Raw genomic sequence first — 27,805 nt, 5'->3', positions numbered from 1 at the left:
AGGAAAGGAAATGAAAGGAAGGGGAAGGAAGGGAAGGGAAGGGAAGGAAGGAAAGGAAAGGAAAGGAAAGGAAAGGAAAGGAAAGGAAAGGAAAGGAAAGGGAAGGGAAGGAAGGAAAGGAAAGGAAAGGAAAGGAAAGGGAAGGGAAGGAAAGAAAGGAAAGGAAAGGAAAGAAAGGGGGAAAGGGAAGGGAAGGGAAGGGAAGGGAAGGGAAGGGAAGGAAGGAAAGGAAAGGAAAGGAAAGGAAAGGGAAAGGAAAGGAAAGGAGAAACAGAATAAGAGGAAAAGAAAAATACTGTAGTTAAAGAAAAATAAGCAACCTGATTTTTTCCCCCCAACAATTATAACCAAACTCATTATCCTTTCTTCCTCTTGGTGTTACAAAAATCCCTTTACTCCCTCAGAACCATACGGTAAATCCTCACTTCACTTTGTTTCCATTTCCAGCAAAAAAGTCCCTAACTGGTTCCCAGCCTTTTAACAAAAGTACAACAGCTGCATTTTAACCGAAGAAAGCCCTCAGAAACTCATAACCCCTCTGCAAAGTGACGTTCGCCTCCGTTACACACCGATTTGAGTCCCAAAAGGTTCCCTCGTTTGAAAACACGCCCTCCCATTTCAAAACAACCAGGGAGAGTTCCCCCCCACACACACACACACACCTGCATAATGCAATGCTTCACTTTCCAAAGCCAGAAGCCATCCCTGGCCTTAACAGCATGCTGATCTCGTTCCAAGTTCAGGACTCACTTCTTGCAACATATGGAACAAATCCCCAAAAAGTCTTCCCACCTCTTCAAGATCTCGGACGAACCGGTTATTCCAGCCGAAGTGCTTGGCAACTAGCTTCATCCTTCCCACCAGGTCTTCTCGACTTACCTGGAGTTGAGCAGAAGGCAGGTTCACGTCAGCCACCATTTCTGTGCAAGGGTGCTCAACCTGCAGCCGAGGGTTTAGCTCCAAAAAGTAAAAGCTCCCATCCTGGCTGTAAAGATATTCCACCGTCCCGGCACTGACGTAGCCCACCATCTTGGCGAGTTTCACGGCACACTGAAAAAAAGAAAGAAAGAAAGAAAGAAAGAAAGGCTTGCATCGAAATGGTCAGACATATTTTGAAGCAAAACAGCTTTAAAAGATCAATTGGTTGGGCAGGTGTGGCATTCTTACTCATCAATTTCTGGGTTGAAGAAGACAGAATAATAGAGTTGGAAGGGACTTTGGAGGTCTTCTAGTCCAACCCCTTGCTCTAGCAGGAGACCCTATACCAGGGGTAGGCAACCTTGGCTCTTTGATGACTCGTGGACTTCAACTCCCAGAATTCCTGAGCCGGCATGGCTCAGCATGGAAACCTTTCCCTTTCTCCTCAGCATGGCTGGCTCAGGAATTCTGGGAGTTGAAGTCCACGAGTCATCAAAGAGCCAAGATTGCCTACCCCTGCCCTATACTATTCTGGTGAAATGGCTGTCCAGTCTCTTCTTAAAAACTTCCAGTGATGTACAAACCACAATTTCTGAAGGCAAGCTATTCCATTGGTTGATTGCTCTCGCCGTTAGGAAATCTCTCCTTAGTTCTAGGTTGCTTCTCTCCTTGGTTAATTTCCATCCATTGTTTCTTGTCCTGCCTTCAGGTGCTTTGGAAAATAGTTTGACCCCCTTGTCTTTCTAGGAGCCCTCCAAATATTGGAATACTGCTATCATGTCACCCTTGGTACTTCTTTGCATTAGACTAGTCACTAGACATATCCACTTCCTATAACCGTTGTTCGTATGTTTTAGCCTTCAACCCCCCCAATCATTCTTGCTGCTCTTCTCTGCACTTTTTCCAGAGTCGCAACATCTTTTTTGTATTGTGGTAATCAGAACTGGATGCAGTATTCCAACTGTGCTCTTACTAAAGCTGTGTAAAGCAGTAGTAGAACATCACGCGATCTTGATTCTATCCCTTTTTTTTAATGCAGCCTAGGACTGCGTTGGCTTTCTCGGCAGCTGCAGCACATGGCTGGCTCATGTTTAAGTGATTGCCCACTAGGATTCTAAGATTAGAACTCCAAAAGAATGAGCACAAGGAAATGAATCAGGTGATGGGGTTGAGACTATGGAACTCACCGCAATGCAGAATTACCAATCTGCTTCCCTACTTATTTTGGGACCGTTCATGAAAGCCATCTTGTTCCTATCAACTTCTAAAGTATTTCAGTAGGTAGAAACACCATGGCAACCTTATCTGAGCTCAGAAGCCAAGCAGCATCCAGCCTAGTTAGTAGATGGATGGGAGACCACCCAGAAATCTCTAAGCTATAAACTAGAGTTAGAATATGAAAAACACCCCAAAGGTGACAATGGGAAACTACTGACTAATTGTTAACCAGAAAACTACATGGATGTTTCCATAAAATCTGCAGGAGTCGTACCCAACTCAAAAGATATAATTTTATTGATTGGTTTAATTTCTACATCATCCATCTCACCTAAGTGACTCTGGTTTTACTTCTAAAAAAATGGGCAAATGTTTAAGTTATATAGGTAGTCCTCACTTATCAACTGCAATTAAGGCTGGCAACTCCATCATTAAGTATCATGGTGATGATGCCTGACTTAATAACATCAGTTCTGGCCACAGTCATGAAGCACTTCGTCCATGGTCATGAACCAAGATTTCATGTGGCCATAACTTGCAACTTCCTGCTGGCTTCCCCACTGACTTTGTCAGAAGCCAGTTACGGAGGTCACAAACGGCGATCACATGATCAAGGACAATGCGACGTCAGAAATTGCGGGCCCGTGCTTTAATGTGTGTGGACTTCAACTCCCAGATTTTTCCAGCCAGCATATTGGCTGGAGAATTCTGGGAGCTGAAATCCACACATCTTAAAGCCACCAAGGTTGAGATACACTGTTCTAGATCGATTATGAGGCCATTGTTTATTCATGCACAGTAGCCACAACGTAGTCTTTATAAAATTTAGGGAGCTAATCAGATTCATTCCAGACTGAATCAGGTTACTGAGTTAATCCATTTTTGGTGCAATATTCTGAACCTTAAACGAATCAAAGAGGCTTAACCTACATAACAGACTAAGTTACTCCCACTCACAAAATCAAAGTAAGACAGAGACAGAACCAGCTCGGCGTGTTGTATGAATGCCTTTGCCAAGTTAACTGACCTAGTTAAATGTGTTGTGTGAGTGCAGTATTGTCGGTTTCTCAAAATCCTCTTGTTTTTTTTCAGTCATATTTCAAAGACGCTCAACTGAACACGTAAGAGATCCTAAAGGCAACGTGGTGGACGTTGGCCCACCACTCACACACCAATCTCTTTCTAAGTTTTATTTATACAATACACGTCGTGCTCGATTTACGACCGCAATTGAGCCCCAAATTTCCATTGCCTAAGCGAAACAGTTGTCAGGTGAGTTTTGCCCCACTTTACGACCTTTCTCGACAGGGTTGTTAAGTGAATCCCTGCAGTTGTTCAGTTAATAAGACAGCTGTTAAGTGAATCTGATCTCCTTATTGAGTTTCTTTGTCAGGAGGTCGCAAAAGGAGATCACCTGACCTCGGGTGATAAATATGAGTCAGTTGCCGAGCGTCTGAATTTTGAGGGAAATGCTGCCGTGGTCGTAAGTGTGAAAAAATGGTCATAAGTCACTTTTTTCAGTGCTGTGGTAATTTCAAACTAAACAAACTGTTGTAAGTCGAGGACTGCCTGTAAGCAACAAACGACCAACTAATTCTGACTCTTTCACCACAAACGCGAGGAGTGTGCTACACATCTCCCCTCTCCAAGGCAGAATTCCCACCTACCTGTTCCATATGTTCAAAGACAGCCAGCGTTGCAATAGATGCTGGGGCTTCCTCGATAATCTTCTGATGCCGACGTTGCACGGAACAGTCTCGGCCAAAGAGCGAGATGGCATTGCCATATTGGTCGGCCAGGATCTGGACCTCAAGGTGGCGGGATTGCTTGGCCAGACGCATCACAAAGATCGGTGAGCCGGGCACCTCTGCTTGTACCTGAGAGTCACACACACACACAAGCAGGCGGTGAACAAGCAACTGGATTTTTACAAGAGAAGCGTATTTGCCATGTTCACAGAAGCCGTTAAGAAAAAGTCCCCGAGAGGCTTCTTCAAACGGCAACTGGACTTTGTTTTTCCTTGAAGATGCTTCACTTCCTGTCCAAGGAGCTTCTTCAGTTCTGACTGAATGGTGGAGGGTGGAAGGATTTATATTCCTCGCAGTCATCTGAGAGTCACTGAGGCCACTTGGGGGTTTATCTGTGCTCTTAGGGTCAAATGGGTGCAAATGAATCTTGCAGGACCATCTGCTGCCGGGAACGACTTCCCATCGCCCAGTGCGCTCACACAGAGAGGGCCTCTTCAGGGTACCATCGGCTAGACAATGTCGGCTGGCGACCCCCAGGGGGAGGGCCTTCTCTGTGGAAGCGCCAGCCCTATGGAACCAACTTCCCCTTGAGCTCCGGATGGCCCCGGATCTCCGGTCCTTTCGCTGCGACCTCAAAACACTTCTTTTCCATCAGGCTGACCTGGACTGATAGGGATTTTAAAATGTTTTTAATCTTTAACTTCAATTTTAACTTATTCTATTGGGGCAATTAATTTAATTTCTTTTTAAACTTTTGTATCATTGTATTTTATTGTTGTTAGCCGCCCTGAGTCCTTCGGGAGATAGGGCAGGATATAAGTCCCAATAATAAATAAATAAAATAAATAAATGGGTGTGGAATCTTCTTGGAACTGCAGAAAGGATTGTGTTGTAAAAAAGGAGAGGGGTGGTGTTATATCCTTCCCCCTCTGTTGAGAGAGAGGTGTTCAATTTTGACGTAGATGGCCTCTTTGACCCCTCTTTCAAACTAGTGGCCCTCTCTGTCCAAAACATGGACTTTGCGGTCTTCAAAAGAGTGGCCTTTGTTCTTTACATGCAGATGGACTGCTGAATCTTGTCCTGATGGGTTTCTTCTCCTGAAATGGTATAGGGTTTCCTGCCTGAGCAGGGGGTTGGACTAGATGACCTCCAAGGTCCCTTCCAACTTCTTCTTCTTCTTCTTCTTCTTCTTCTTCTTCTTCTTCTTCTTCTTCTTCTTCTTCTTCTTGTTATTGTCATTATCATTATCATTATTATTAATGTTGTGCCACACGTTTGTGAAGCGGTTCGTTTCTCCAATGTACAGATCTGAACATCTCACTGCATTGTACTGCATGTATCACATCGCTCACATTGTTTTCTGGGTGTTTTTATCCTTTGAAAGACACAGATATACCTCCAAATGGCCTCCGAAAGAGTGCTAACGACCAGATGACTGCAAGGAATATACGGTAAATCCTTCCCTTCTCCACCATTCAGTTAGAAGTGAAGGAAGCTTCTTGGATGAGAAGCGAAATATCTTCAAGGAAAAAGTCCAGTTGCCTTTTGAAAAAAAGCACCTTTGGGATAACCATGACTTGGATGACTGAGACTCTCCATAGACTTTAAGAAAAAGCTTTCCCCCCCCCCCCAGCTCATTAGTTCACCCAGTGTAGTGGGAGGAGGGAATAGCCTTGAGGAACAGGAAGAAGAGATGTTATCAAGAAAATGATCAGATAAAAGAAACTTGAGTCTGGAACAGAATGTAATCCAAGAAAGCATCTCAGGGAACATTCTGAGTTGCAAGATTAAAGTCAATCATTCACGGTGGAGCAGGCTAGAAACCAAAGTTACACGGGCCAATTTTATTTTTTATTATGAAAGTACAGTAATAGAATACTGCAAACCTTGATTGTGCTTCCTTCCTCCTTCTCTTTACTTTCATGAGGACTGGGGAGGATCCCAGAATTCCCCACAATTTCAGAATCACCCAGCTAATACACTTTTAAGATGTATGGACCTCAACTCCCAGAATTCTGTGCAGGCATGCTTTAAGCTATGTGGACTTCAATTCCCAGATTTCCCCAGCCACGATACTTTTAAGATGTGCAGATGTCAACTCCCTAGAATTCCCCAGCTAGCATGCTTTAAGGAGTGTGGACTTCATCTCCCAGAATTCCCCAGCCAGCAGGCTTTAAAGTGTGCAGACCCCCCAACTCCCAGAATTCCCTGGCCAGCATGCTTTAAGGGATGGAACGTCAACTGCCAGAGTTTCCTGACCAATATGCTTTAATGTGTGTAGACTTCAATTCCCAGAATTCCTCAGTCAGCATGATGGCTGAGGAATTCTGGGATTTGAAGTCCACGCATCTTAAAAGTGGCCAAGGTTGAGATGCACTGGACTAGAGAGCTGACGTCTTCGACCAAGCAACCATTTTCAAGTTGCGGGGGGGGGGGGGTTGTTTCTAAGATTTGGAATTTCAAGACACTTTGAAACATACCTGTCTGAAGAGGTTGGGAAAATCATCAGCATTGTTTACTTTCCTGATTCCTTTTCCTCCCCCTCCTTCAGAGGCTTTGATCATGACCGGATAACCAATAGCTTCGGCAGCCTGAACACAAGAAAAGCCATAAATGAATGAGATTTATTGGAGATAAAGGAAACTGTCCTTAAGTTTCTACACAGGTAGGAAAAAAAGAGAGCCCGACCCCCTATCACACTCCACAATTCAGCAAGGCCGACAAAGTAGCCACCTAAAATTTAGAGGTCTCCTATCTTTACTTTTGGATCAGGTTCTCCATTCAAGAGTGGTATGGAATCTGGGGGTTGTCTTGAACTCATGGCTCCTGTTTGAAGAGCAGGTGACAACTGTGGCCAAACACACCTTTTGCACAGCTGCCCCTTCCTGAATAGGGCAATCCTCTAACACAGGGGTCCCCAACCTGTGGGCCACAGCCCACTACCAGTCCGTCACGGGCGCTCAAGGCCCCATTTGTATCAGCATCACGGGCATTCTTAGCCTCACACAAGCAATGGGTGCTTGTGCGTGCACGCACACGTGCCTGCCCCTCCCACAAAACCATCCCCTCTTTCTCCCCTCCTCCCTTCCAGGCCCCTAACCCAGAAAGGTTGAGGAACTTTGTTCTAGGACAATTACTCAATGTCCTAGTCACTCATGGCTTGAATATTGCAATGCAACCTACATGGGGCTGCCCTTGAATAACATTTGGAAGCTTTAACTGGTCCAGAATGTAGCAGCACGGCCAGCGGTAGGCATGCCTCAGCGTGCCCTTGTGATACATCTACTTCACAAGGTCCACTGATGAAGCTTCTTGGGTGACAAGTGAACGATCTTCTTCTTCCTCAAGGAAACACAGTCCATTTGTCTTTTTGAAAAATCACCTTTGAGACATCTATGACCTATGTCGAGGTATTGATTTAACAGCTAACCAGCTAATGTGAGATGGAATATGATGGGAATGACTTGGCAGGGTCTGTGTCTCTTTAAGAGCCTTTGTACATCTATCTGCTCATAACTGCCCTATGCGGACATTGTTGGTATATGGTACGGCTGTGTTATTCTAGCGCGGACTTGTATGCCCTCAGGAGGGTTCCTCCCTCCTGGGTACGACCTGTTGCTCTTTCCTTTGCTTCCCTTAAGGACGGGCCCAATTGTTGGGACCCTGAGAGGTAGTTGGGCATTGACAGGGGCCATTGGTGGAAACATATTAAGAGGCCCCTGGTATGTTTTTTAGCCGGTTGTTTTAAGAGGTTTAGGGAGTGGGGGGAATGGTAGGGTTGGGAGGGATAGGGGGTGTATTTTATCAACCGGTTGTCAGTCCAGGCCTGGGATGGTTCCCGGTGAGACGGGGTTGGGGTTGGGGGCTTCTGGTTTTCCCAGTAGTGGGGTGGGGTCTCAAATCCCCACGATGATTGGGAATGGCAGCAGATGGTTACACAGAGGGCCATATCAACATCTGGGATCACGCCCCCACTGTCTCCAAGTGGTGGCGTGCTCCGACCCTCCAGTTGGTATCCGCTTGTCCGGGGGTGAGGGGGATCAGGCCCCGGAGCTCAGGCTGGTATATTTTAATGCCAGATCCGTTGTGAACAAAGCTCCCCTCGTCTGTGACTTGATCGAGGAGGAACGTGCGGATCTGGCATGCATTACCGAAACCTGGTTGGGCTCAGAGGGAGGTGTCCCTCTGACTGAGCTTTGCCCTCCAGGTTTCTGTGTGCTTCACCGGCCACGGGCTCAGGGTAGGGGCAGGGGTGTGGTGGTGGTTATACAGGAGACCTTATGTCCGCGGGAAACCACTGTTGTACAGATGGGCGGGAGTGAGTCTCTCCTCCTGAGGTGTGGCCCTGGGGCTCAGTTGGGCTTGTTGCTGACATACCTGGTGCCCAGCAGTGTAGCAACGGCCCTGCCCGGGCTTCTCGACACCCTTTCAGGGTTGGTGGTTGAGTTTCCCAAACTTATAGTTTTGGGTGACTTTAATCTTCCTGGCTGGTGTATTCAGCTCGGGAGGAGACACGAGGCTGGTTCCAGGCAGTAATAACTGCTTCTTTGAGAGAGGGTACCTTCCCTACCGGCTTGAAGGAGGCGGTGGTGAGGCCCCTCCTCAAGAAGCCTGCTCTGGACCCGGCTATTTTGAACAACTATCGTCCGGTCTCCAACCTTCGCTTTTTAGCGAAGGTTGTTGAGAGCGTGGTGGCGCATCAGCTTCCTTTGTTCCTGGAGGAAACTGATTATCTAGACCCGTACTAATCGGGCTTCAGGCCCGGGTACAGCACGGAGACAGTATTGGTTACGCTGGTGAATGATCTCTGGTGGGCTCGGGACAGGGGATGTTCCTCAGTCCTAGTCCTGTTAGATCTCTCAGCGGCTTTTGATACCATCGACCATGGTATCCTACTGCGGCATCTCAGGGGGTTGGGAGTGGGGGGCACTGTTTTACAGTGGTTCTCCTCCTACCTCCTGGGCCACTCGCAGTTGGTGTTGACGGGAGGGCAGAGGTCCGCCCCGAGGCCTCTTGTTTGTGGAGTTCCTCAGGGGTCGGTTCTCTCTCCCCTCTTGTTCAACATCTATATGAAGCCGCTGGGTGAGCTCATTCGTGGTTTCAGGGTGGGGTATCATCAGTATGCTGATGATACCCAGCTTTTTCTTTCCACCCCGAACCAACCCAGTGATGCCCTCGACGTGATGTCCCGTTGCCTGGAGGCGGTCCGGGTTTGGATGGGGAGAAACAGGCTTCGGCTCAGTCCCGCCAAGACTGAGTGGCTGTGCATACCGGCATCTCGGGAGAGCCAGTTTTGTCCATCGTTAACTATGGGGGGTGAGGTGTTACCCCCCATTGATAGGGCTCGCAACTTGGGTGTTCTCCTGGATTCACGGCTCAGTTTGGAAGATCATATAGGAGCCGTGACCAGGGGGGCTTTTGCCCAGGTTCGCCTGGTGCACCAGTTGCATCCCTATTTTGACCGAGATGCCCTACGCACAGTCACTCATGCGCTCGTGACCTCCCGGTTAGACTACTGCAATGCTCTCTACATGGGGCTGCCCTTGAGGACCACTCGGAGGCTTCAGCTGGTGCAGAATGAGGCCGCACGAGTTGTGATGGGAGCCATCCTTACCCGCAACCCATGATCCACATCTGTCACACAGCCCTTCTCGTACAGTTCCTGGGGGACATTCAAGATCCGCTTTTGAAAGTCATTTTCTTGCCAATCTACTCGGAGACCTGAAAAGCAGAAGACTTGTGAGGATCCACACCGACACGCTCTCTAAATTTAATTCATTTTCCACTGGACTCAAAAGGACCATGGGAGGGGTCCTGAGTGCTGTCCGTGCTTGCTTGTTGTCCTGCAGACGTTTCATTACCCAAACTAGGTACCATCATCAGTGCTAGTAAGGAGTGGGATTGGCTCTCCGTTTATATTCTATTGCTCCCTGTCAGTGATGGTGGGGCTGGTCTTAATTCTTTGGTTGGGCTGTTTACCGTTGGTTAGTTTGGCAGTTCCTTGACTGGGGTATGTTTACTTGATTGTTGGTCTGATATTAACCTTGGAGTTAACATCAGATTGTTGGTCTAATGTTAACCTTGGAGTTAATCTATGCTCATCTGGGTTCTGATTGCTGGTGGGGAGGTGGGGAAGAAGCAAAAAAGACAAGAACAAGTCACTAGATACAGGATTCTTCAAACTTGGCCCTTTTGTGATTTGTGGACTTCAACTCCCAGGATTCCTCAGCCAGCGTGCCTGGCTGAGGAATTCTGGAAGCTGAAGTCCACAAGTCATAAAAGGGCCAGGTTTGAAGATCCCTGGACTAGAAGATAAACTGAGAGCAAACCCCATTCCTTTCTAACACTGATGATGTTACCTAGTATGGTAATGAAACGTCTACAAGAAAACAATCAAACTCAAAGAGCACCATGGAACCCTCACTTCAACCCTGAGCTACAAATATTCTCCTTTAAAGGAACATTTCTTAAGTAGTTTTTCTTTGGATAACGACACACAAACCCGTTACCCAAACACAAGTGGGACATTTAAATCGACTCAACGTGTTTTATCTACATTGGGCAAAAAGGACTTTTCTGATAAGCTATTTGGGGTAATGAAGGAAAAAGTCTGGGAAGGACTGTCCTGACTGAATTGGCAATACAGGTAGTCTTCGACTTACAACGGTTTGTTTAGTGACCGTTCAAAGTTATAATGTCAGTGAAAAAAGGTGACTTATGACCGTTTTTCACACACTTACGACCATGGCAGCAATGGTCGTGTGATCCAGACACTTGGCAACTTGACTCATATTTATGACAGTCACAGTGTCCTGGGGTCATGTGATCCTCTTTTTGTGACTTTCTAATGAGCAAAGTCCATGGGGGGAGCCAGATCCACTTAACAACTTTGGTAAGAAAGGTCGTAAAATGGGGCAAAACTCACTTAACAAATGTCTCGCTTAGCAACAGAAGTCTGGGGCTCAATTGTGGTTGTAAGTCGAGGACCAGCTGCATTTAAAAAGGGAGGGAGGATCCTTAAGCTAAACACCCTAGTTCAGGTTCCAGAGATATCCTCTCCTTAGCCCAGGGGGTCTTCAAACGTGGCCTTTATGACTTGTGGACTTCAATTCCCAGAATTCCTCAGCCAGGCACGCTGGCTGAGGAATTCTGGGAGTTGAAGTCCACAGGTCATCAAAGGGCCAAGTTTGAAGACCCCCTGCCTTAGCCAGTCAATCCAATTCACTCCACATAGCGACAAAATCAGAAGCAATCCTGCCCTCCAGCTTCCAAAAAGAACTTTCCCCCCAGTCTCGCCCAAATCGTTTCTAAATGCCATTGCACGTCAGAAAGGGATGGCCATACACTCCTCGTGCTTTTTGCTTCTTTCCTAATTAGTTGCAAAATCAGGTTTGCAGATTTCAAAAGCCGCCGCCTGGGATGAGCTCATAGCTGGATATAAATTTCGTCACCGGCTTTTTAACTTTGTGGTGTCATTTGTGTGGCTGTGAGCAAAAAACCAAAGAAGCTTTTAAAAAAAAATGAAAGAAAGATCAGGAGAGAGAACAGTTAGAGAATTTTCTCTCCAGGCAGAAAACAGTCAACTGTTCATATCTGAGAAACCTAAAATGAACCAAAATCCATACTGATCAATCTTACTGCCTTAAATGGAAGCTATCTCTAAGGGTTTAAGCCAGGGGTAGGCAACCTTGGCTCTTCTGGGAGTTGATGTCCCCGAGTCATAAAAGAGACAAGATTGCCTACCCCTGGTTTAACTGATCTTGAAAAGTTAAGCAGGATCAAATTTTGATAGAAGAGAATATTTAACAACAACAACAACAAAACATCATCATCATCATCATCATTGAGTTGGAAGGGACCTTGGAGGTCTTCTAGTCCATCCCCCTGCTCAGGCAGGAAACCCTATACCAGGGATAGGCAACCTTGGCTCTTTTATGAATCGTGGACTTCAACTCCCAGAATTCCTGAACCAGCCATTCTGACTCAGGAATTCTGGGAGTTGAAGTCCACGAATCATAAAAGAGCCAAGGTCGCCTACCCCTGCCCTATACCATTTGCTGCTCAGTACTGAACTATGGAGCCGATGGTGTTCTCTGAGCTGATCGTTTTCTTGCAGATGTTTCATTACCAAACCAGGTAACATCATCAGTGCTAGAAAGAGAGTGAGGTTTGCTCTCAGCAGCACCTCTCAGATCTCCTGACATTGCAAAGCTTCTTTTTCTAGGCTTGGGCTAGGTTTCCAGAAATGACTCTCACCTTCCAGATGTGAATAAACCATGCCCAACTAAAGACTGTCCATGGAATAATAGAGTTGGAAAGGGACCTTGGAGGTCTTCTAGTCCAACCCTCTGCTCAAGCAGGAAGCCCTATACCATTTCAGACAAATGGTTGTCCACTCTCTTCTTAGAAACCTCTCAAATGAAGAGATCACAATGTTATACACGGTACTGTTGCTGTTCTTGTTTGATTGTTTAATATTTATCTCTCTATATTTGCAGTTATGTATCGTCTTTCTTTTGTTAAACTAAAACAAGCATGTGTTTTATTATATAATTGCATCTGCATTGCAGAGAATTGGAAGTCACCCTTTTTTATTTCTGGTGTTTGGCTTTTTATATAGTATCACTTTCTAAATTTTCCTCACCAACCCCCCCCCCCACTTCCCTCTAGCACTGATGATGTTACCTAGTTTAGTAATGACACATTTGCTAAAAAACCACCTAGCTCAGAAAAGCACCCAGGGTCAAATCTGCTTACTATCCCATATTTCTCAGGGCTTATTTTAAACAACATTGGCCATGTGGAGGAATTTGGTCCACATGACGCTGAACACGTCTTACCGCTGCCACTCCATGGAAGGGTAGGGATACCCGCAGTTTGCGCCACTATAGAAGAAGCAATTTTATCTCCTAATGCCCACATCGCTTGGCTTGGGGGACCTAGGAAAAAAAAATAAAAAAAATAAAACTTCTGCAGCAAGATCAAGTTTGTTTTTTTCAACTACTAGCGCTGATTTACTGAATGGCACACCGCTTATGTCAACCTCAACTGTGGTGGTAAATCCTTGCAAATCAGCAACTTCTACATACTTTTGCTGAAGAGTTGGACAGGGGGAGAAATATTGGATACATTGTGGGGATTTGATGCTAACTTCTACTAGTTTTAGATGTGCCTGAACAGATGAACTGTCAAAGTTCTAATTTTTCAATTCTTTTTTTTTAATTTATTTTTCCTTCCTTTGGACTTTGAAGAAATGGGATTAAGAAAAGTATTAATGCTTTTGAACATGGTTGTTGAAGAAGAGTTGGAAGGGATCTTGGAGGTCTTCTAGTCCAACCCCTGCTCAAGCAGGAAACTCTACACCATTTCAGACAAATGGTTGCTGGATCTCTTCTTAAAAGCCTCCAGTGTTGGAGCACCCGCAACTTCAAGAGGTAAGTCGTTCTGCTGAATAATTGTTCTAACTGTTAGGAAATTTCTCCTTAGTTCTAGCTTGCTTCTCTCCTTGAATGGTTTCCATCCGCTGCTTCTTGTCCTGCCTTCAGGCACTTTGGAGAATAGGGTGACCCTTCCCCCTCTTCTTTGTGGCAGCCCACACTTGGAATATTGCATCCAGTTTTGGTCGCCACGACATAAAACCAGAGTTCTCACTCAAGGCACAAATATGAAGGGTGAAATTATCCAACTTTGGACATATTATGGGAAGACCCAGCTCTCTGGAGGTGCTAGGAAAGATGGAAGGAGAGAGAAGAAGGGGATGACCAGGAGCAAGATGGATGGACTGAGTTACAACACTAATGAGTGCATCATTGGAGGATCTGAAGATCAGGTTAGGGACAGATCATCCAGGAGAAAAATCCATTACATCTGATCGCTAAGATTCAACACTGACTTGATGGCACACAATCAATCAATCAATCAATCACTTTGTCTTCTTCAACTTTGTCATTCTCTTCTCACTCTTCTATCTTGTCACCCTCTTGCATGCTGACTCAGGAATTCTGGGAGGAGTAGAGTAGAGTAGAGTAGAGTAGAGTAGAGTAGAGTAGAGTAGAATAGAATAGAATAGAATAGAATAGAATAGAATAGAATAGAATAGAATAGAATAGAATAGAATAGAATAGAATAGAATAGAATAGAATAGGAATAGAATAGGAATAGAATAGAATAGAATAGAATAGAATAGAATAGAATAGAATAGAATAGAATAGAATAGAATAGAATAGAATAGAATAGCTAGAAGGGACCTTAAAGGTCTTCTAGTCTAGCCCACTGCTCAAGTAGGAGAACCTATATCATTTCAGACAAAATTGAAGTTGAAGTCCACCGGTCATAAAGTTGCCATAGTTACCCCTTGCCCTGTAATATGGCTTCTTCTGAAGCTTTTTCTAACCCCTCCACTGTTCATCTTCATGCTTTTCAGAAGCCAGAATTATAGGATCTTCCTGTTATTCTTCCATTTTTCCTGGTTTCCACACACACACACCTGTAATTTCTACATCTTCCCCATCTAATCCTGCAGGCTCGTTCTATTAGTTTTGCTTTCCTATACATTCTATGTACAAATGCTGTTTTCATAACAGTGATGTGTTCCTCATTTTGTTCTGTTCTTTCAGAATGTCATTGTTCAGTACTGCCCCTGCTTTTCAGAGACCATCCAAATGCAATGATCAGAAGAGACATTCCATTCCTAACACCAGCTGTTGTCTTCTGGTAAGGACCCCTTGCAATAATACAATCACGGGATCTATTTCAGACAAACTTCGAACACCTTACCCATGAAAGCAATTCCATTTTTGTGTAGCAGTTCTGGAAGTTTGGGGTTCTCTGAGGCATGGCCCCAGCCTGCCCACACTGCCTGAAATTTAAAAAAAAAAAAAGGAAGTCAGATCTCTTTTCAAAAAGAACTGTAGCAAATACAGGTACCGCATTTCCCTGAAAATAAGACCGGGTCTTATATTAATTGTTGCTCCAAAAGATGCCTTAGGACAGGAGTCCCCAACCCCCAGTCTGTGGACCAGTACTGGGCTGCGGCAGGCCAGCAACCGGTCCTCACAAACAAGCAAAGCCCCATCCATGGGATGCAGGCAGCACACAAAACCACGCCCCCTCCGGCCCACAGAATAACCTCTCTCCACGGAACCGGTCCCTGGTGCCCAAAAGGTTGGGGACCTCTGCCTTAAGGTTTATTTTCCAGTTAGGGCTTATATTGAGGAAAATACGGTACAAAATGCGTCCGTCTGGCTTGGGGCTTATTTTGGGGGTGGGGCTTATGTTATAATAATAATCCTGAAAAAATCATGCTAGGTCTTATTTTCCAGCTGGGACTTATTTTCAGAGAAACACAGTAGTCCTTGACTTATAACAACTGAGCCTGGAATTTTGGTCCTGTCATTGCAGTCATAAATCGAGTTATCACGTGACCAGACTCGATTTTACAAACGTTCATTAAGGAAATCACAATGATCATTAAGTGAAACATATATAGATGCAAGTCCAAATCCAGCTTAACAGGCATTTTTTGCCAGAAAAACCACCACCACAGGACACATCATCGAGTGATCCCAGGATGCGACCACTGGTCGTAAACGTGAACCAGTTGCCCAAGCGCCCCAAATGATCACCTGGCAGTGAGGATAGTACATCAGTCACAACTTTAAGGATGGGTCCTAAGTAATTTATTTTCAAATGCATTGTAACTTCAAATGGTCATTAAAGTGACTGGTCATAAATCAAGGACTACCTGTAAAGAAAGGTATTTGTGACAACAACTTTTCCCCAGTTTATTTCACATCACCGTATTGTAAAGAAGCCAACATGATTTCATGCATCGTGGAATGGCATTCCATTCCAAACCAAACACAGGTATCAGCTTGTCGGTAGTATAAATAAGATTAAATTAAAATATCTGAAAATATTCTGGCTTGTTTTCAAGACATCAACTGTATCCTCATCCAGAATACTCCACTCAGAATAACAGTGGAAGGGGCTTTGAAGGTCTTCTAGTCCAACCCTGCTCAGGCAAGGATCCTATACCATTTCCGACAAATGGTGGTCCAGTCTCCTCTTAAAAGCCTGCAGTGTTGGAGCACCCACAACTTCTAGAGGCAAAGCTATTCCACTGATTAATTGTTCTAACTGTCAGGAAATTTCTCTTTAGTTCTAGGTTGCTTCTCTCCTTGATTAGTTTCCATCTGTTGCCTTCAGGTGCTTTGGAGAATAGGTTGACACTCCTTCCCCTTTTGACAATTTTTTCATATTTTGCTCAGGGTAACTCACGCTTAATAAGCATTTGAGAAGCGGCAAAATTTTACTCAGTGGATTATGTTTTGTGGCACGGAGAGTTTCTGTCAATGTGTTGGGCTTTCTCAAATAATGGATGGTGTTGCTTCAGCTACAACATTTATGGACAAACAATTTTCCTTTCCATCACTACAACTAGTAGTTTCTCCATCTTTCCTTAATTTCTTCTCCATGCCTTCCCAGTCTTAAGGACATTCTTCTCCATGCTGAACTTCTCCAGACATGTTGGACTACAACTCCCAGAATTCCCAACCAGTGTGGCCACTGATTGGGAAAGGTCAATTTATAAAATCTGATCAGGTCAGTCAACAGGCAGCCAAACGCTTTTCTCTCACCTCTACAATATCAAGGAAGCTCAGACAATCACAAGTCCAATTCACAACAAGCTACGCCATGCTCTGTTGAACTGTGGGAATTAAACCACAATCAGCTTAATCCGCACAAGCTAAATTTTAATCAGGCCTAGTTTACAAACCAAAGTGGGTAGCATGCTAAGCTAAATCTACACCAGGGGTCTTCAAACTTGGCCCTTTTATGACTTGTGAACTTCAACTCTCGGAATTCCTCACCCAGTGTGCCTGGCTGAGGAATTCTGGGAGTTGAAGTCTACAAGTCATAAAAGGGCCATGTTGGAAGACCCCTGATCTACACAAACAAATATGTTAGAATGAGGCCAGCAACATCCTTAATAAGCATTCTTTGTTTTTTAAATTCTGTATTTCCACCTTCTCACCTGTACAGGTATCCGTTTTGCAATTTCCAGTATCAGTTCCACATTTGCATAGTTATTGTTATTTGGACCTCCAGGTACCGGGACATAATGATCAGCCATTTTAATATATTCTGAAAATATGATAAACAAGAGGGTATTTAAGCTGCTCATTTAATTAGAAACGTCTACATTTCCCAAACAGATTTTTTTAAAACAACAACGATGTGTGTATCACCTGAACTTAAGATTCATGAGGGAACAATTGTTTGGGATTTCTTCTCTTTTTTGGGGGGGCGGGACTTAATGAAACAGAGCCAAGGGCGTTCCCTTGCAGAATTTATTTATTTATTTATTCATTCAATTTCTATAGCTGCCTAACTCAACCAAGTGACTCTGGGAGGCTTTAGAAATTTTAAATTATAAAAAAAAATTAAAACAAATTAAAACATCCACAAAATAAATAAGTAGAAACAGCAACTAACAGTAAAACCAAGTGACAGGGCTTTTAGCACATTCCTGAGCCCCAGGCCTAGAAATAGAAATAATAGAAATAGAAATAGAAATAGAAATAGAAATAGAAATAGAAATAGAAATAGAATAGAATAATGGAGTGGAGTGGAACGGAACAGAACAGAATGGAATAATAACTTTATTGTCAGTTTGAATGTACATTAATCGGCATACATTAAAATGAAATTTTCTTGCATACTGCTCTCAAAAGGTCACCCCCTCCAATATACACTACTTAAATATGACAAAAATAAATAAATAGATATTTATGCATATACCCACATATATTATATGACACAGAGAAACAACACAGTCTAGTTCGGGTTATTTATACATGTGGATGGTGAAAAAAACGAATCTTGTGAGTTTACCAGACGGATGGCATAAGGAACAAAGCTATTACAGAATCGGGTGATCCTGCTGTAAATACTTCAAAACCTCCTCCCAGAGGGGAGCCACAGAAACAGACTGTAAAGTGGGGGTGTGGGGTCTCTAACAATGCTTTGAGCTCTAAGCACACAAAAGCGCTTATAAACAACATCCTGAATACCAGGAAGCAAGCTTCCTATGATCTTCTCAGCTGTCCTTACCATTCTCTGTATGGACTTTCTATCTAAGGCTCTGCTACCACCAAATCAGACAGTGATGCAGTTTGTTACTGTCTGGTTTGGTGGTAGCAGGGCCTCAGATAGAAAGTCCATACAGAGAATGGTAAGGACAGCCCAGAAGATCATAGGAAGTTTGCTTCCTGGTACATAATTGAAGTGACTCCCTGAAATAATGCTACCTATTCACTGTCTGCCTACTGGAGTAATATACCACTAGTTCTCAATTTATGACCGGTCACATTTTCAGCCTTTTGCAATGTCCAGTGCCAAGCACCCAAATTTTGATCAGGCAACCCCGGGGATGCTGCAACGGTGTGCAAAAGTGTGAAAAACAGTCATAAGTCACTTTTCCCTGTGCCGTTGCAACTTTGAACGGTCACTAAACGAATAGCTGTAAGTGGAGGACTATCTGTAATTTACCATTTTTCCCTGCAAGAGTAATGAAAAGCAAAGCAAATAAGAGTACTTAGACTTATTTACCGCCCCATAGCGCTTTGCAGCACTCTCTGAGGAGTTTACAGAGTCAGCATTTTGCCTCCAACATCCGGGTCCTCATTTACGGATCTCGGAAGGATGGAAGGCTGAGTCAACCTCGAGTTGGTCAGGATCGAACTCTAGGCTGTGGGCAACGTTAGCCTGCAATACTGCATTCTAACCACTGCGCCACCAGAACTCTTATAAAAGCACAGTCCTTATGCTCACCTGCGTTGGCTTTCAAGTCTTCGGGCGTCACCATAACCACGAAACGAATGGCTCGCTCATTCCGGAACATCTCGTAAGACCAGCGTCGGATGGACCTCATGCATTTGACTGCCGCTATCCCGTTATTGGCAATGAGAACCTAGACAGAGAGGAAATGTGAAACAGAAAGGATACAATAGTTCAGATTTGCAATCACCAATCAAACTGGGAAATAACTATCTGGACAGCACAACTGACACATTTATTTATTTATTTATTTATTTATTTATTTATTTATTTATTTATTTATTTATTTATTTATTTGGTTTATATACCGCCCTATTCCCAAAGGACTCAGGGCGGTTTACAAGGCAAAATTTAAAAACAATCCAATATAAAATTAAAATAAATTAAAATAAATTAAATTAAGTCTAGCCGCAAAAATTAAATCACAATTTAAAAACATTAAACCCCTCAGTCCAGACCAGATAGCTCAAAGAGCCAGGTTTTTAGGTCCCGGCGAAATGAACGAAGGTCGGGGGCAGTCCGGAGTTCCGTTGGCAGTTGATTCCATAGGGCAGGCAGACCCACAGAGAACGCCCTCCCCCTGTGGATCGCCCGTTGGCAATCCTTGACCGGCGGTACCCTGAGGAGGCCCTCCCTGTGGGAGCGCACAGGACGATGGGAAATTGACGCTGGCAGCAGGTGCTCCCTTAGATAATCCGGGCCCATGCCATTTAGATATATGTGAGGGTGAAGATTCGTTCTCCAAGCTTGAGGGTTGGTTTCCGAACTTTTCATTACCAGGCTAGGTAACATCTTCAGGGGAGTCAGGGGTAGGCAACCTTGGCTCTTTTATGACTCATGGACTTCAATGGCTGGCTTAGGAATTCTGGGAGTTGAAGTCCATGAGTCATAAAAGAGCCAAGGTTGCCTACCCCTGGTTTAGGAGATGTCAGTGTTCTTCTGTTTATAAGGGCTTCAGGTGTGGGTGTGTCGAGTAATGGTCTTGTAATGGCTCAGGCGTGAGTCATGAGTGAGACTTGCGATGGGTCTTGTGATGAGGAAGTTACACCAGGTCAGGGTCATTTGGGGGTGAACTGCTGGTGGGAGGGGGGGGGGTTGTGTGGGTTGGTTGAGGGTCAGTGCTATCTATGGTTGGTTGTGCGGTTGATTTGCATTCTGAAGGGTTTGCAGAATCAAGGTCACGCGAAGTATTAGTACCGCTTTACAAAACCCTAGTGAGACCACACCTGGAATACTGCAGCCAATTTTGGTCACTATATCACAAAAAAGATGTTGAGAGTTTGCAAAAAAAATTCAGAGAAGAGCAACTAAGATCATCAAAGGCCTGGAGACCAAAACATACGAAGAACGGCTGCAGGACTTGGGTTTGGCTAGTAGTCTAAAGAAAAGAAGAAATAGGGGAGACATGATAGTAGTGTTCCAGTATCTGAGGGGCTGCCACAAGGCAGAGGGGGTCACTTTGTTCACCAGAGCACCAGAGGGAAGGACGAGAAACAATGGTTGGAAACTGATTAAAGAGAGAAGCAACCTGGAATTAAGGAGAAACTTCCTGACAGTGAGGACAATCAACCAGTGGAACAGCTTGCTTCCAAAAATCGTAGGCACTCCATCACTGGAGGTTTTCAAGAAAATACTACACAATCACCTGTCAGAGATGGTATAGGTTCTCCTGCTTGAGCAGGGGGCTGGACTAGAAGACCTCCAAGGTCCCTTCCAGCTTCTATTCTATTCTATTCTATTCTATTCTATTCTATTCTATTCTATTCTATTCTATTCTATTCTATTCTATTCTACTCTACTCTACTCTACTCTATTCTAGGCTGGTTGGACAGATATATGTCCACATTGCTTGGATTAATGAACAGAAAGAGCCAATGTGAGATGGACGTCATCCCAAGAGAGCCATATTCTCATCTAAGACTAACCAGAGCTTTGAGAAGAATCACCTCTGCATAGATACCCCTTAATTTGTCATGGTCTTCTGAACTACAGGTACTCCTTGGCTTATGTCTACAATTTGGACCAGAATGGCCATCACTAAGCAAGACAACTGTTAAGTGAGATGTCCAATGCAACCTTTTTCCCCCTATGGTTTTAATCAATTATTAAGTGAATCACATGGTCATAAAGCATCCAGTTTCTTATTGACTTTTTTTGTCGTAAATCAGCTGGGAAGGTCACAAATGGCGATCCTGTGTCCCTGGGGACGTTGCAACCATCCTAAATACATGCCAGTTGCCAAGCACCAAGTTTTCAACCCGTGACCATGGGGATGCTGCAATGGTAAGTTTGGGTCTCAAACATCTTTTTCTAAGGTCTTAAATTCTTTTAATGTTTTAAAAGTCATTAAAAAGTTTTAAAAGTTTTAAAAGAAACTGGAGCCAGAGAGATGAGTGAGAAAGAAAACTCACTAATGATACTATGAATAATGATGCTACGGTATCATTATGATTATTATTACTTTGTTGTTTTGTATGTAAAGAGCTTCTGCACCTGAGACAAATTCCTTGTATGTCTAATCACACTAGACCAATAAAGAATTCTATTCTATTCTATTCTATTCTATTCTATTCTATTCTATTCTATTCTATTCTATTCTATTCTATTCTACTTTTATTCTATTAATTCTATTCTATTTTATTCTATTATTATTCTATTCTATTAATATTATTCTATTCTATTCTATTCTATTAATATTATTCTATTCTATTCTATTAATATTATTCTATTCTATTCTAAAGCAGAAGCAGAGAGTTGGAAGGGACCTTGTAGGTCATCTAGTCCAAACCCCCCCCACCCAAGAAGGAGACCCTACACCATTTCTGACAGATGGCAGTCCAGTCTCTTCTTGAAAGCTTCCAGTGATGAAGCTCCCACAACTTCCGAAGGCAAACTGTTTCCTTGATTGATTGTTCTCACTGTCAGGAAATTTCTCCTTATTTCCAGGTTGAATCTCTCCTTGATCAGCTTTCATCCGTTATTCTTTGTCTGGCCTTCGGGTGCTTTGGAAAATAGGTTGATCCCTTCCTCTTTGTGACAGCCCCTCAAATATTGGGACACTGCTATCATGTCTCCCCTGGTCCTTCTCTTCACTAGACTAGCCATGCCTAGTTCCTGTAACCGTTTTAACTTCTAGTCCCCTAATCATCTTTGTTGCTCTTCTCTGCACTTTTTCTAGAGTCTCAATATCTTTTTTATAGTGTAGAGCCCAAATTCTATTCTGTTCTGTTCCATTCCGTTCCATTCTTTACCTTCTCAATAACTTTGTTTCCTCCAAAACGGGTGACAAATTCTGCTGGAGACGCCACAGTGAAATCCCTCTGTATATCCACCTTCTTCCTGTCTCGGCCTTGTTTCATGAGGTGAAGGCCGGACATGCTTGGCCTGGGGAGATAAGGAACACAACACCGTTAAGAGTTGTCAGAAGATGTTGCAGAGACACTAGAGGCCAAGACCCGAACCTAAGATCTTGGCTAATAAGCTACAGACCATGACGTCCCCCCCACCAAAGGAAGGAATTTTAAGAGAAGTATTAGCATTTTGAAGGAGAACCAAAAACAAACCAAGTTCTGAGGATGTTGTCTTGAACCCTAGAGAATATCTTCGCAAGTTCTCAATCATCTAAGTCACGGTTGTCCTGAAGATGCTTTCTCAAAGGGCAACTGGACTTGGTTTTTCCTTGAAGAGGTTTCGCTTCTCATCCAAGGAGCTTCTTCAGTTCTTGAGTTCCATTCTCCACCATTCAGTCAGAACTGAAGAAGCTCTTTGGATGAGAAGCAAAACCTCTTCAAGGAAAAACCAAGTCCAGTTGCCTTTTGAAAAAGCACCTTTGGGACAACCCTAGAGAGTGTGTAGGAGATATATTAAGGCCAATTTGGCAAGAAACCAGGAGACCATGAGTTCTAGTCCTGCCTTAGGCACAAAGCTATCTGGGTGGCCTTGGGCCAGCCACTCTGCCTCAGCCCTAGGAAGGAAGTAATAGCAAATTGCTCCTGAAAAACTTGCCAAGAAAACTGCCTGTACTAATCCGAACAGTCACCAAGAGTTCAAATATGATTTGAAGGTACAAACACAATTTCCCAGGGCTGAAATGCTCAAAATGTCAAGGACTCTAGGGACTGAAACTGTTAAGAAGTGGAATCTTTGATCCTCACATCAGGGCACGACATTCTGTGAACGAGGAAAAAATGCCAGATTCCATCATTATGGAAAAGCAATGGAAATATTAGATATACCCCTAGTTAGAGCAAGATCTTTTCTAAAATTCAGAAATAAATAAAAGCATGCCAATTCCAAATTATTTCTTCTGACTTCAATAAGCACAGCTGGAATTCCAGCATTAGTATCCCATAATAGCACCGATCCAGAGAAACTATCAGAACAGAGAGTTTGTTTATTTGCAGGTAGCCCTTGAAATACAACCACAATTGGGATCAGAACTTCTGTTGTTAAGTGAGACGTGAATTAAGTGAGTTTTGCCTCATTTTTTGACACCATTGTTAAGTGAATCGCTGCAGTTGTTCAGTTAATAACCTGGTTGTTTAGTGAATCCGGTTTCCCCATTGACTTTGATTGTCAGAAGGTCACAAAGGGGGATCACATGAACCCGGGACACTGCGACCATCGTAAATATGAGCTAGTTGGCAAGTGTCCAAATACTGATCACGTGACCATGAGGATGCTGCAATTGTCGTAACTGTGAAAAACGGTCGTAAATCACTGTTTCCAGTGTCATTGTAGCTTTGAACAGTCGCTAAATGAACTGCTGTAAGTTGAGGACTGCCTGTATTTGCAGGTTGTCTTTGAAATACGACCACAATTGGGACCAGAATATTCTGTTGCTGAACAAGGCAGTTGTTAAAGTGAGTCATGCCCATTTTGCGACCTCTTTTGCCCAGGTTATTGAGCAAATCACTGCAGTTGTTAAGTGAATCACAGGCTCGTTATGCAAATCCAGCTTCCCCCATTGCCTTGTTGGAAGAGGTTGCAAAAGGCAATAACATAACATCATGAAGCTGCACTCTTCGTAAATTTGCAGCTGCCAAAAAAGCCAACACAGTGCTAGGCTGCACTAACAAGAATCAAGATCACGTGAAGTATTAATACCACTTTACAATGCTTTGGTAAGGCCACACTTGGAATTCTGCATCCAGTTTTGGTCACCACAATGTAAAAAAGATGTTGAGACTCTAGAAAGAGTACAGAGAAGAGCAACAAAGAGGATTAGGAGACTGGAGGCTAAAACATACAAGGACCAGTTGCTGGAATTGGGCATGTCTAGTTTAATGAAGAGAAGGACGAGGGGGTGACATGATAGCAGTCTTCCAGTATCTCAGGGGCTGCCCCAAAGAAGAGGGAGTCAAGCTGTTCTCCAAAGCACCCGAAGGCAGGACAAGAAGCAACGGGTGGAAAAGTAACCAAAGAGAGAAGCAACCTAGAACTAAGGAGAAACTTCCTGACAGAACAATTAACCAGTGGAACAACCTACCTCCAGAAGTTGTGTATGCTCCAACACACTGGGGATTTTAAAGAAGAGACTGGACAGCCATTTGTCTGAAATGGTACAGGGATTTCTGCCTGAGCAGGGAGTCAGACTAGAAGACCTCCAAGGTCCCTTCCGACTCTGTTACTCTATTATTCTGCTTGCCTGCAAAGTTAAAAGTCTCTGCACCAACTTTTTCAACCATTCTTCAAAGCATGAAAAGTCCCTCCACATCTTCCTTTTCAAACCCAGGGAGAGATTCCTTGCCTTCAAGTGGCAAGTTAGCCAAATACAGATAGCCCTCGACTTACAACAGTTCATTTAATGACCGTTCAAAGTTACAGTGGCACTGGAAAAAGGGACTTATGACCGTTTTTCACAGGTACAACCTTTGTAGCGTCCCCATGATCACGTGATCAAAATTCTGAAGCTTGGCAACTGACACATAGTTACGACAGTTGCAGTGTCCCCAGGGGTCACGTGACCCCCTTTTGCGACAAGCAAAGTCAATGGGGAAGCCAGATTCACCTAACAACTGAGTGACTAATTTATCAACTGCAGTGATTCACTTAACAACAGTGGCAAGGAAAGTCATAAAATGGAGCAAAGCTCACTTAAGAAATTTTGGGCCCAATTGTGGTCCTAAGTTAAGAACCACCTGTATATCGTCCCCTCCCCCCCACAAAAAAAGATTAAAAACTGTCAGGAACCAGTTCTCAATTCCGCTAACATTAATTCCGTCAACTTTTAAAACACACGTCGTCCAAAATTCTACATCAAAGCTCCCCACAAACGATCCACCTCAAATCAGATCGGAAAAATGTGCCCAGCCAGCAATCTATTTATTACCTTTGAAGCATATAGTATCTCAGGCCTTGACTTTCTTCTCCCGTCGGTTCACCCATGCTGCCCGAGAAACGCAAAGGTATCTTCCAAAGTTTAGAGACTCTTTTGACAAGACAACTGTGTGACACCCAATGCAGCTGCTTTAAACTAGTTTTTCATGTTGCCCTCCCGCTCTCCAAATAAGCTAGATTTTTTTTTTTAGTTCCTATCAACTGTTTTGCATTTTTAACCTTTGTCCCCTTGCTTTTTTTATGCCCATCTCTCTCCCTGCACGCACCCTTGGCAGTAGGCAGGGACGGAGGAGAGCTACTACAGGCTGCAGCTGAAAGGGAAAAAACAAATTAAATAAAATACGCACAAGCCTTGGAGGAGGGAAGCCAGAGTAAAGAGCTCGCTGATTATGCAATGGGAAGGCACGGGCTTGCTCGTCCTGCAAAATCAGAACACTGCTGACATGAACTAAGAGAAACCCACAAATTGCAAGATTTTACCATCTTTTTCCAAGCTGGCCACGCCAAAAAAAATATAGTAGTACATTTATTCGTTTTTGTTTTATTTATCGCAAAATTTAGAAACCTCCGGGCGGTACACAAGTAAAATATTAAAAATAAAAGCAGGGTATGAAATTTAAAGAAGTGCTAATCCTTGAAAAGTGGGATTTCCAGCTAAATCTCATAGCTGGATTCAGCTTTGGGCTACAAGAAATGGATACCGCAAAAAAGTCATATTTTTTTTAAAAAAATAATATGCTGGAAGATTCGACTTGCTGAAGCAGCAGTTAAGGCAACTCCCTACCCCACCCCAGAATGAATGCAGAAATCTGAATGCTGAACTAGTATCTGCAGGCACAAATTGGAGAGGCATGGGAAAAGTTACTTTCCAATCAGACCCAAAAGCAATGCACTATCCAGAGGGTGGGGGGGGAATCACTGACACTATGATAACTCACTCACATTTGTCACAAAGCAAAGGCCAGCTGAATTTGGCACTGGGTAAATTAAGCAAATAAACAAGTTGCGTAATTCCACTGTGCAATTCAGGGGAAAAGACAAGGATACTTCAAAATCACGTGAAACCTGGTTTTTCAACAGTTTGGGGGGGGTGGGGTTTCAAGCATTTCTTTCCAGTGGTGTTTGTTGTTCATTGCGAAGTCGTGTCCGACCCATCGCGACCCCATGGACAACGTTCCTCCAGGCCTTCCTGTCCTCTGCCATCTTCTAGAATCCATTTAGGCTCACGCCTACTGCTTCAGTGACTCCATCCAGCCACCTCATTCTCTGTCGTCCCCTTCTTCTATTGCCCTCGATCTTTCCCAGCATTAGGCTCTTCTCCAGTGAGTCCTTCCTTCTCATTAGGTGGCCAAAGTATCTGAGTTTCAACTTCAGGATCTGGCCTTCTGAAGAGCAGTCAGGGTTGATCTCCTCTAGGACTGACCGGTTTGATCGCCTTGCAGTCCAAGGGACTCGCAGGAGTCTTCTCCAGCACCATAGTTCAAAGGCCTCAATTCTTTGGCGCTCAGCCTTGCTTATGGCCCAACTTTCACAGCCATACATTGCAACTGGGAAAACCATGGCCTTGACTATGCGCACTTTTGTTGGCTGGGTGATGTCTCTGCTTTTTAGTGTGCTGTCTAGATTTGCCATGGCTTTCCTCCCCAGGAGCAAGCATCTTTTAATTTCTTGGCTGCAGTCCCAAATCTGCGGTGATCTTGGAGCCCAGGAAGATAAAGTCTGTCATTACCTCCATTTCTTCCCCATCTACTTGCCAGGAATTGAGAGGGCCGGATGCCATGATCTTGGTTTTCTTAATGTTTAGTTTCAACCCAACGTTTGCACTCTCCTTCTTCACCCCCAACAAGAGGCTCTTTAGTTCCTCTTCAATTTCTGCCATTAGAGTGGTATCATCTGCATATCTTAGGTTGTTGATATTTCTCCCGGCAATCTTAATTCCAACTTTTGATTCATCTAGCCCTGCCTTTCTCATGATGTGCTCTGCATATAAGTTAAATAGGCAGGGCGACAGTATACAGCCTTGCCGGACTCCTTTCCCAATTTTGAACCAATCAGTGGTTCCGTGTCCAGTTCTCACTGTTGCTTCTTGACCCGCATATAGGTTTCTCAAGAGACAAATAAGATGGTCTGGTACTCCCATCTCTTTAAGAACTTGCCACAGTTTGTTGTGATCCACACAGTCAAATGCTTTAGCATAGTTAATGAAGCAGAAGTAGATGTTTTTCTGGAACTCTCTAGCTTTCTCCATGATCCAGCGTATGTTGGCAATTTGATCTCTAGTTCCTCTGCCTCTTCGAAATCCTGCCTGTAGTTCTGGTAGTTCTCGATCCACATACTGCTGGAGTCTAGCTTGTAGGATTTTAAGCATAACTTTACTAGCATGTGAAATGAGTGCAATGGTGTGATAGTTTGAACATTCTTTGGCACTGCCTTTCTTTGGAATTGGAATGTAAACTGATCTTTTCCAATCCTGTGGCCACTGTTGAGTTTTCCAAATTTGCTGGCAAATTGAGTATAGCACTTTTACTGCATTGTCTTTTAAGATTTTGAATAGCTCAGCTGGAATACTGTCACCTCCACTAGCTTTATTGTTGCTCAGCTTTCCTAAGGCCCACTTCACTTCACATTCTAGGATGTCTGGCTCGAGGTCAATGACCACCTCATCGTGGTTATCAGGGACGTTAAGCTCATTCTTGTATAGTTCTTCTGTGTAATGTTGCCACCTCTTCTTAATCTCTTCT

The 27,805-nt window shown here is 43.9% G+C and overlaps 1 protein-coding gene across 1 annotated transcript in view; it reads right to left on the bottom strand.

The window, feature by feature from the left end:
* The window catches only part of ACACA (acetyl-CoA carboxylase alpha), a 254,747-nt gene that overhangs the window by 189,015 nt on the left and 37,927 nt on the right, over positions 1 to 27,805 (bottom strand). The window contains exons 4-12 of the mRNA XM_081313199.1: positions 21,977 to 22,109; positions 18,720 to 18,858; positions 16,921 to 17,030; positions 14,661 to 14,742; positions 12,725 to 12,823; positions 9,499 to 9,605; positions 6,365 to 6,475; positions 3,804 to 4,013; positions 880 to 1,050 (exon numbers count right to left, since the gene is read on the bottom strand). Of these exons, the coding sequence (XP_081169325.1) occupies positions 880 to 1,050; positions 3,804 to 4,013; positions 6,365 to 6,475; positions 9,499 to 9,605; positions 12,725 to 12,823; positions 14,661 to 14,742; positions 16,921 to 17,030; positions 18,720 to 18,858; positions 21,977 to 22,109 (1,162 nt within the window). The remainder of the gene's footprint in view (positions 1 to 879; positions 1,051 to 3,803; positions 4,014 to 6,364; positions 6,476 to 9,498; positions 9,606 to 12,724; positions 12,824 to 14,660; positions 14,743 to 16,920; positions 17,031 to 18,719; positions 18,859 to 21,976; positions 22,110 to 27,805) is intronic.

Source organism: Vipera berus (genome assembly GCF_964194415.1).
Source record: "Vipera berus genome assembly, chromosome: 1".
Lineage (NCBI taxonomy): Eukaryota > Metazoa > Chordata > Lepidosauria > Squamata > Viperidae > Vipera > Vipera berus.
Note: the sequence above shows the minus strand (reverse complement) of the source record. Positions and strands in the feature narration are given on the sequence as shown.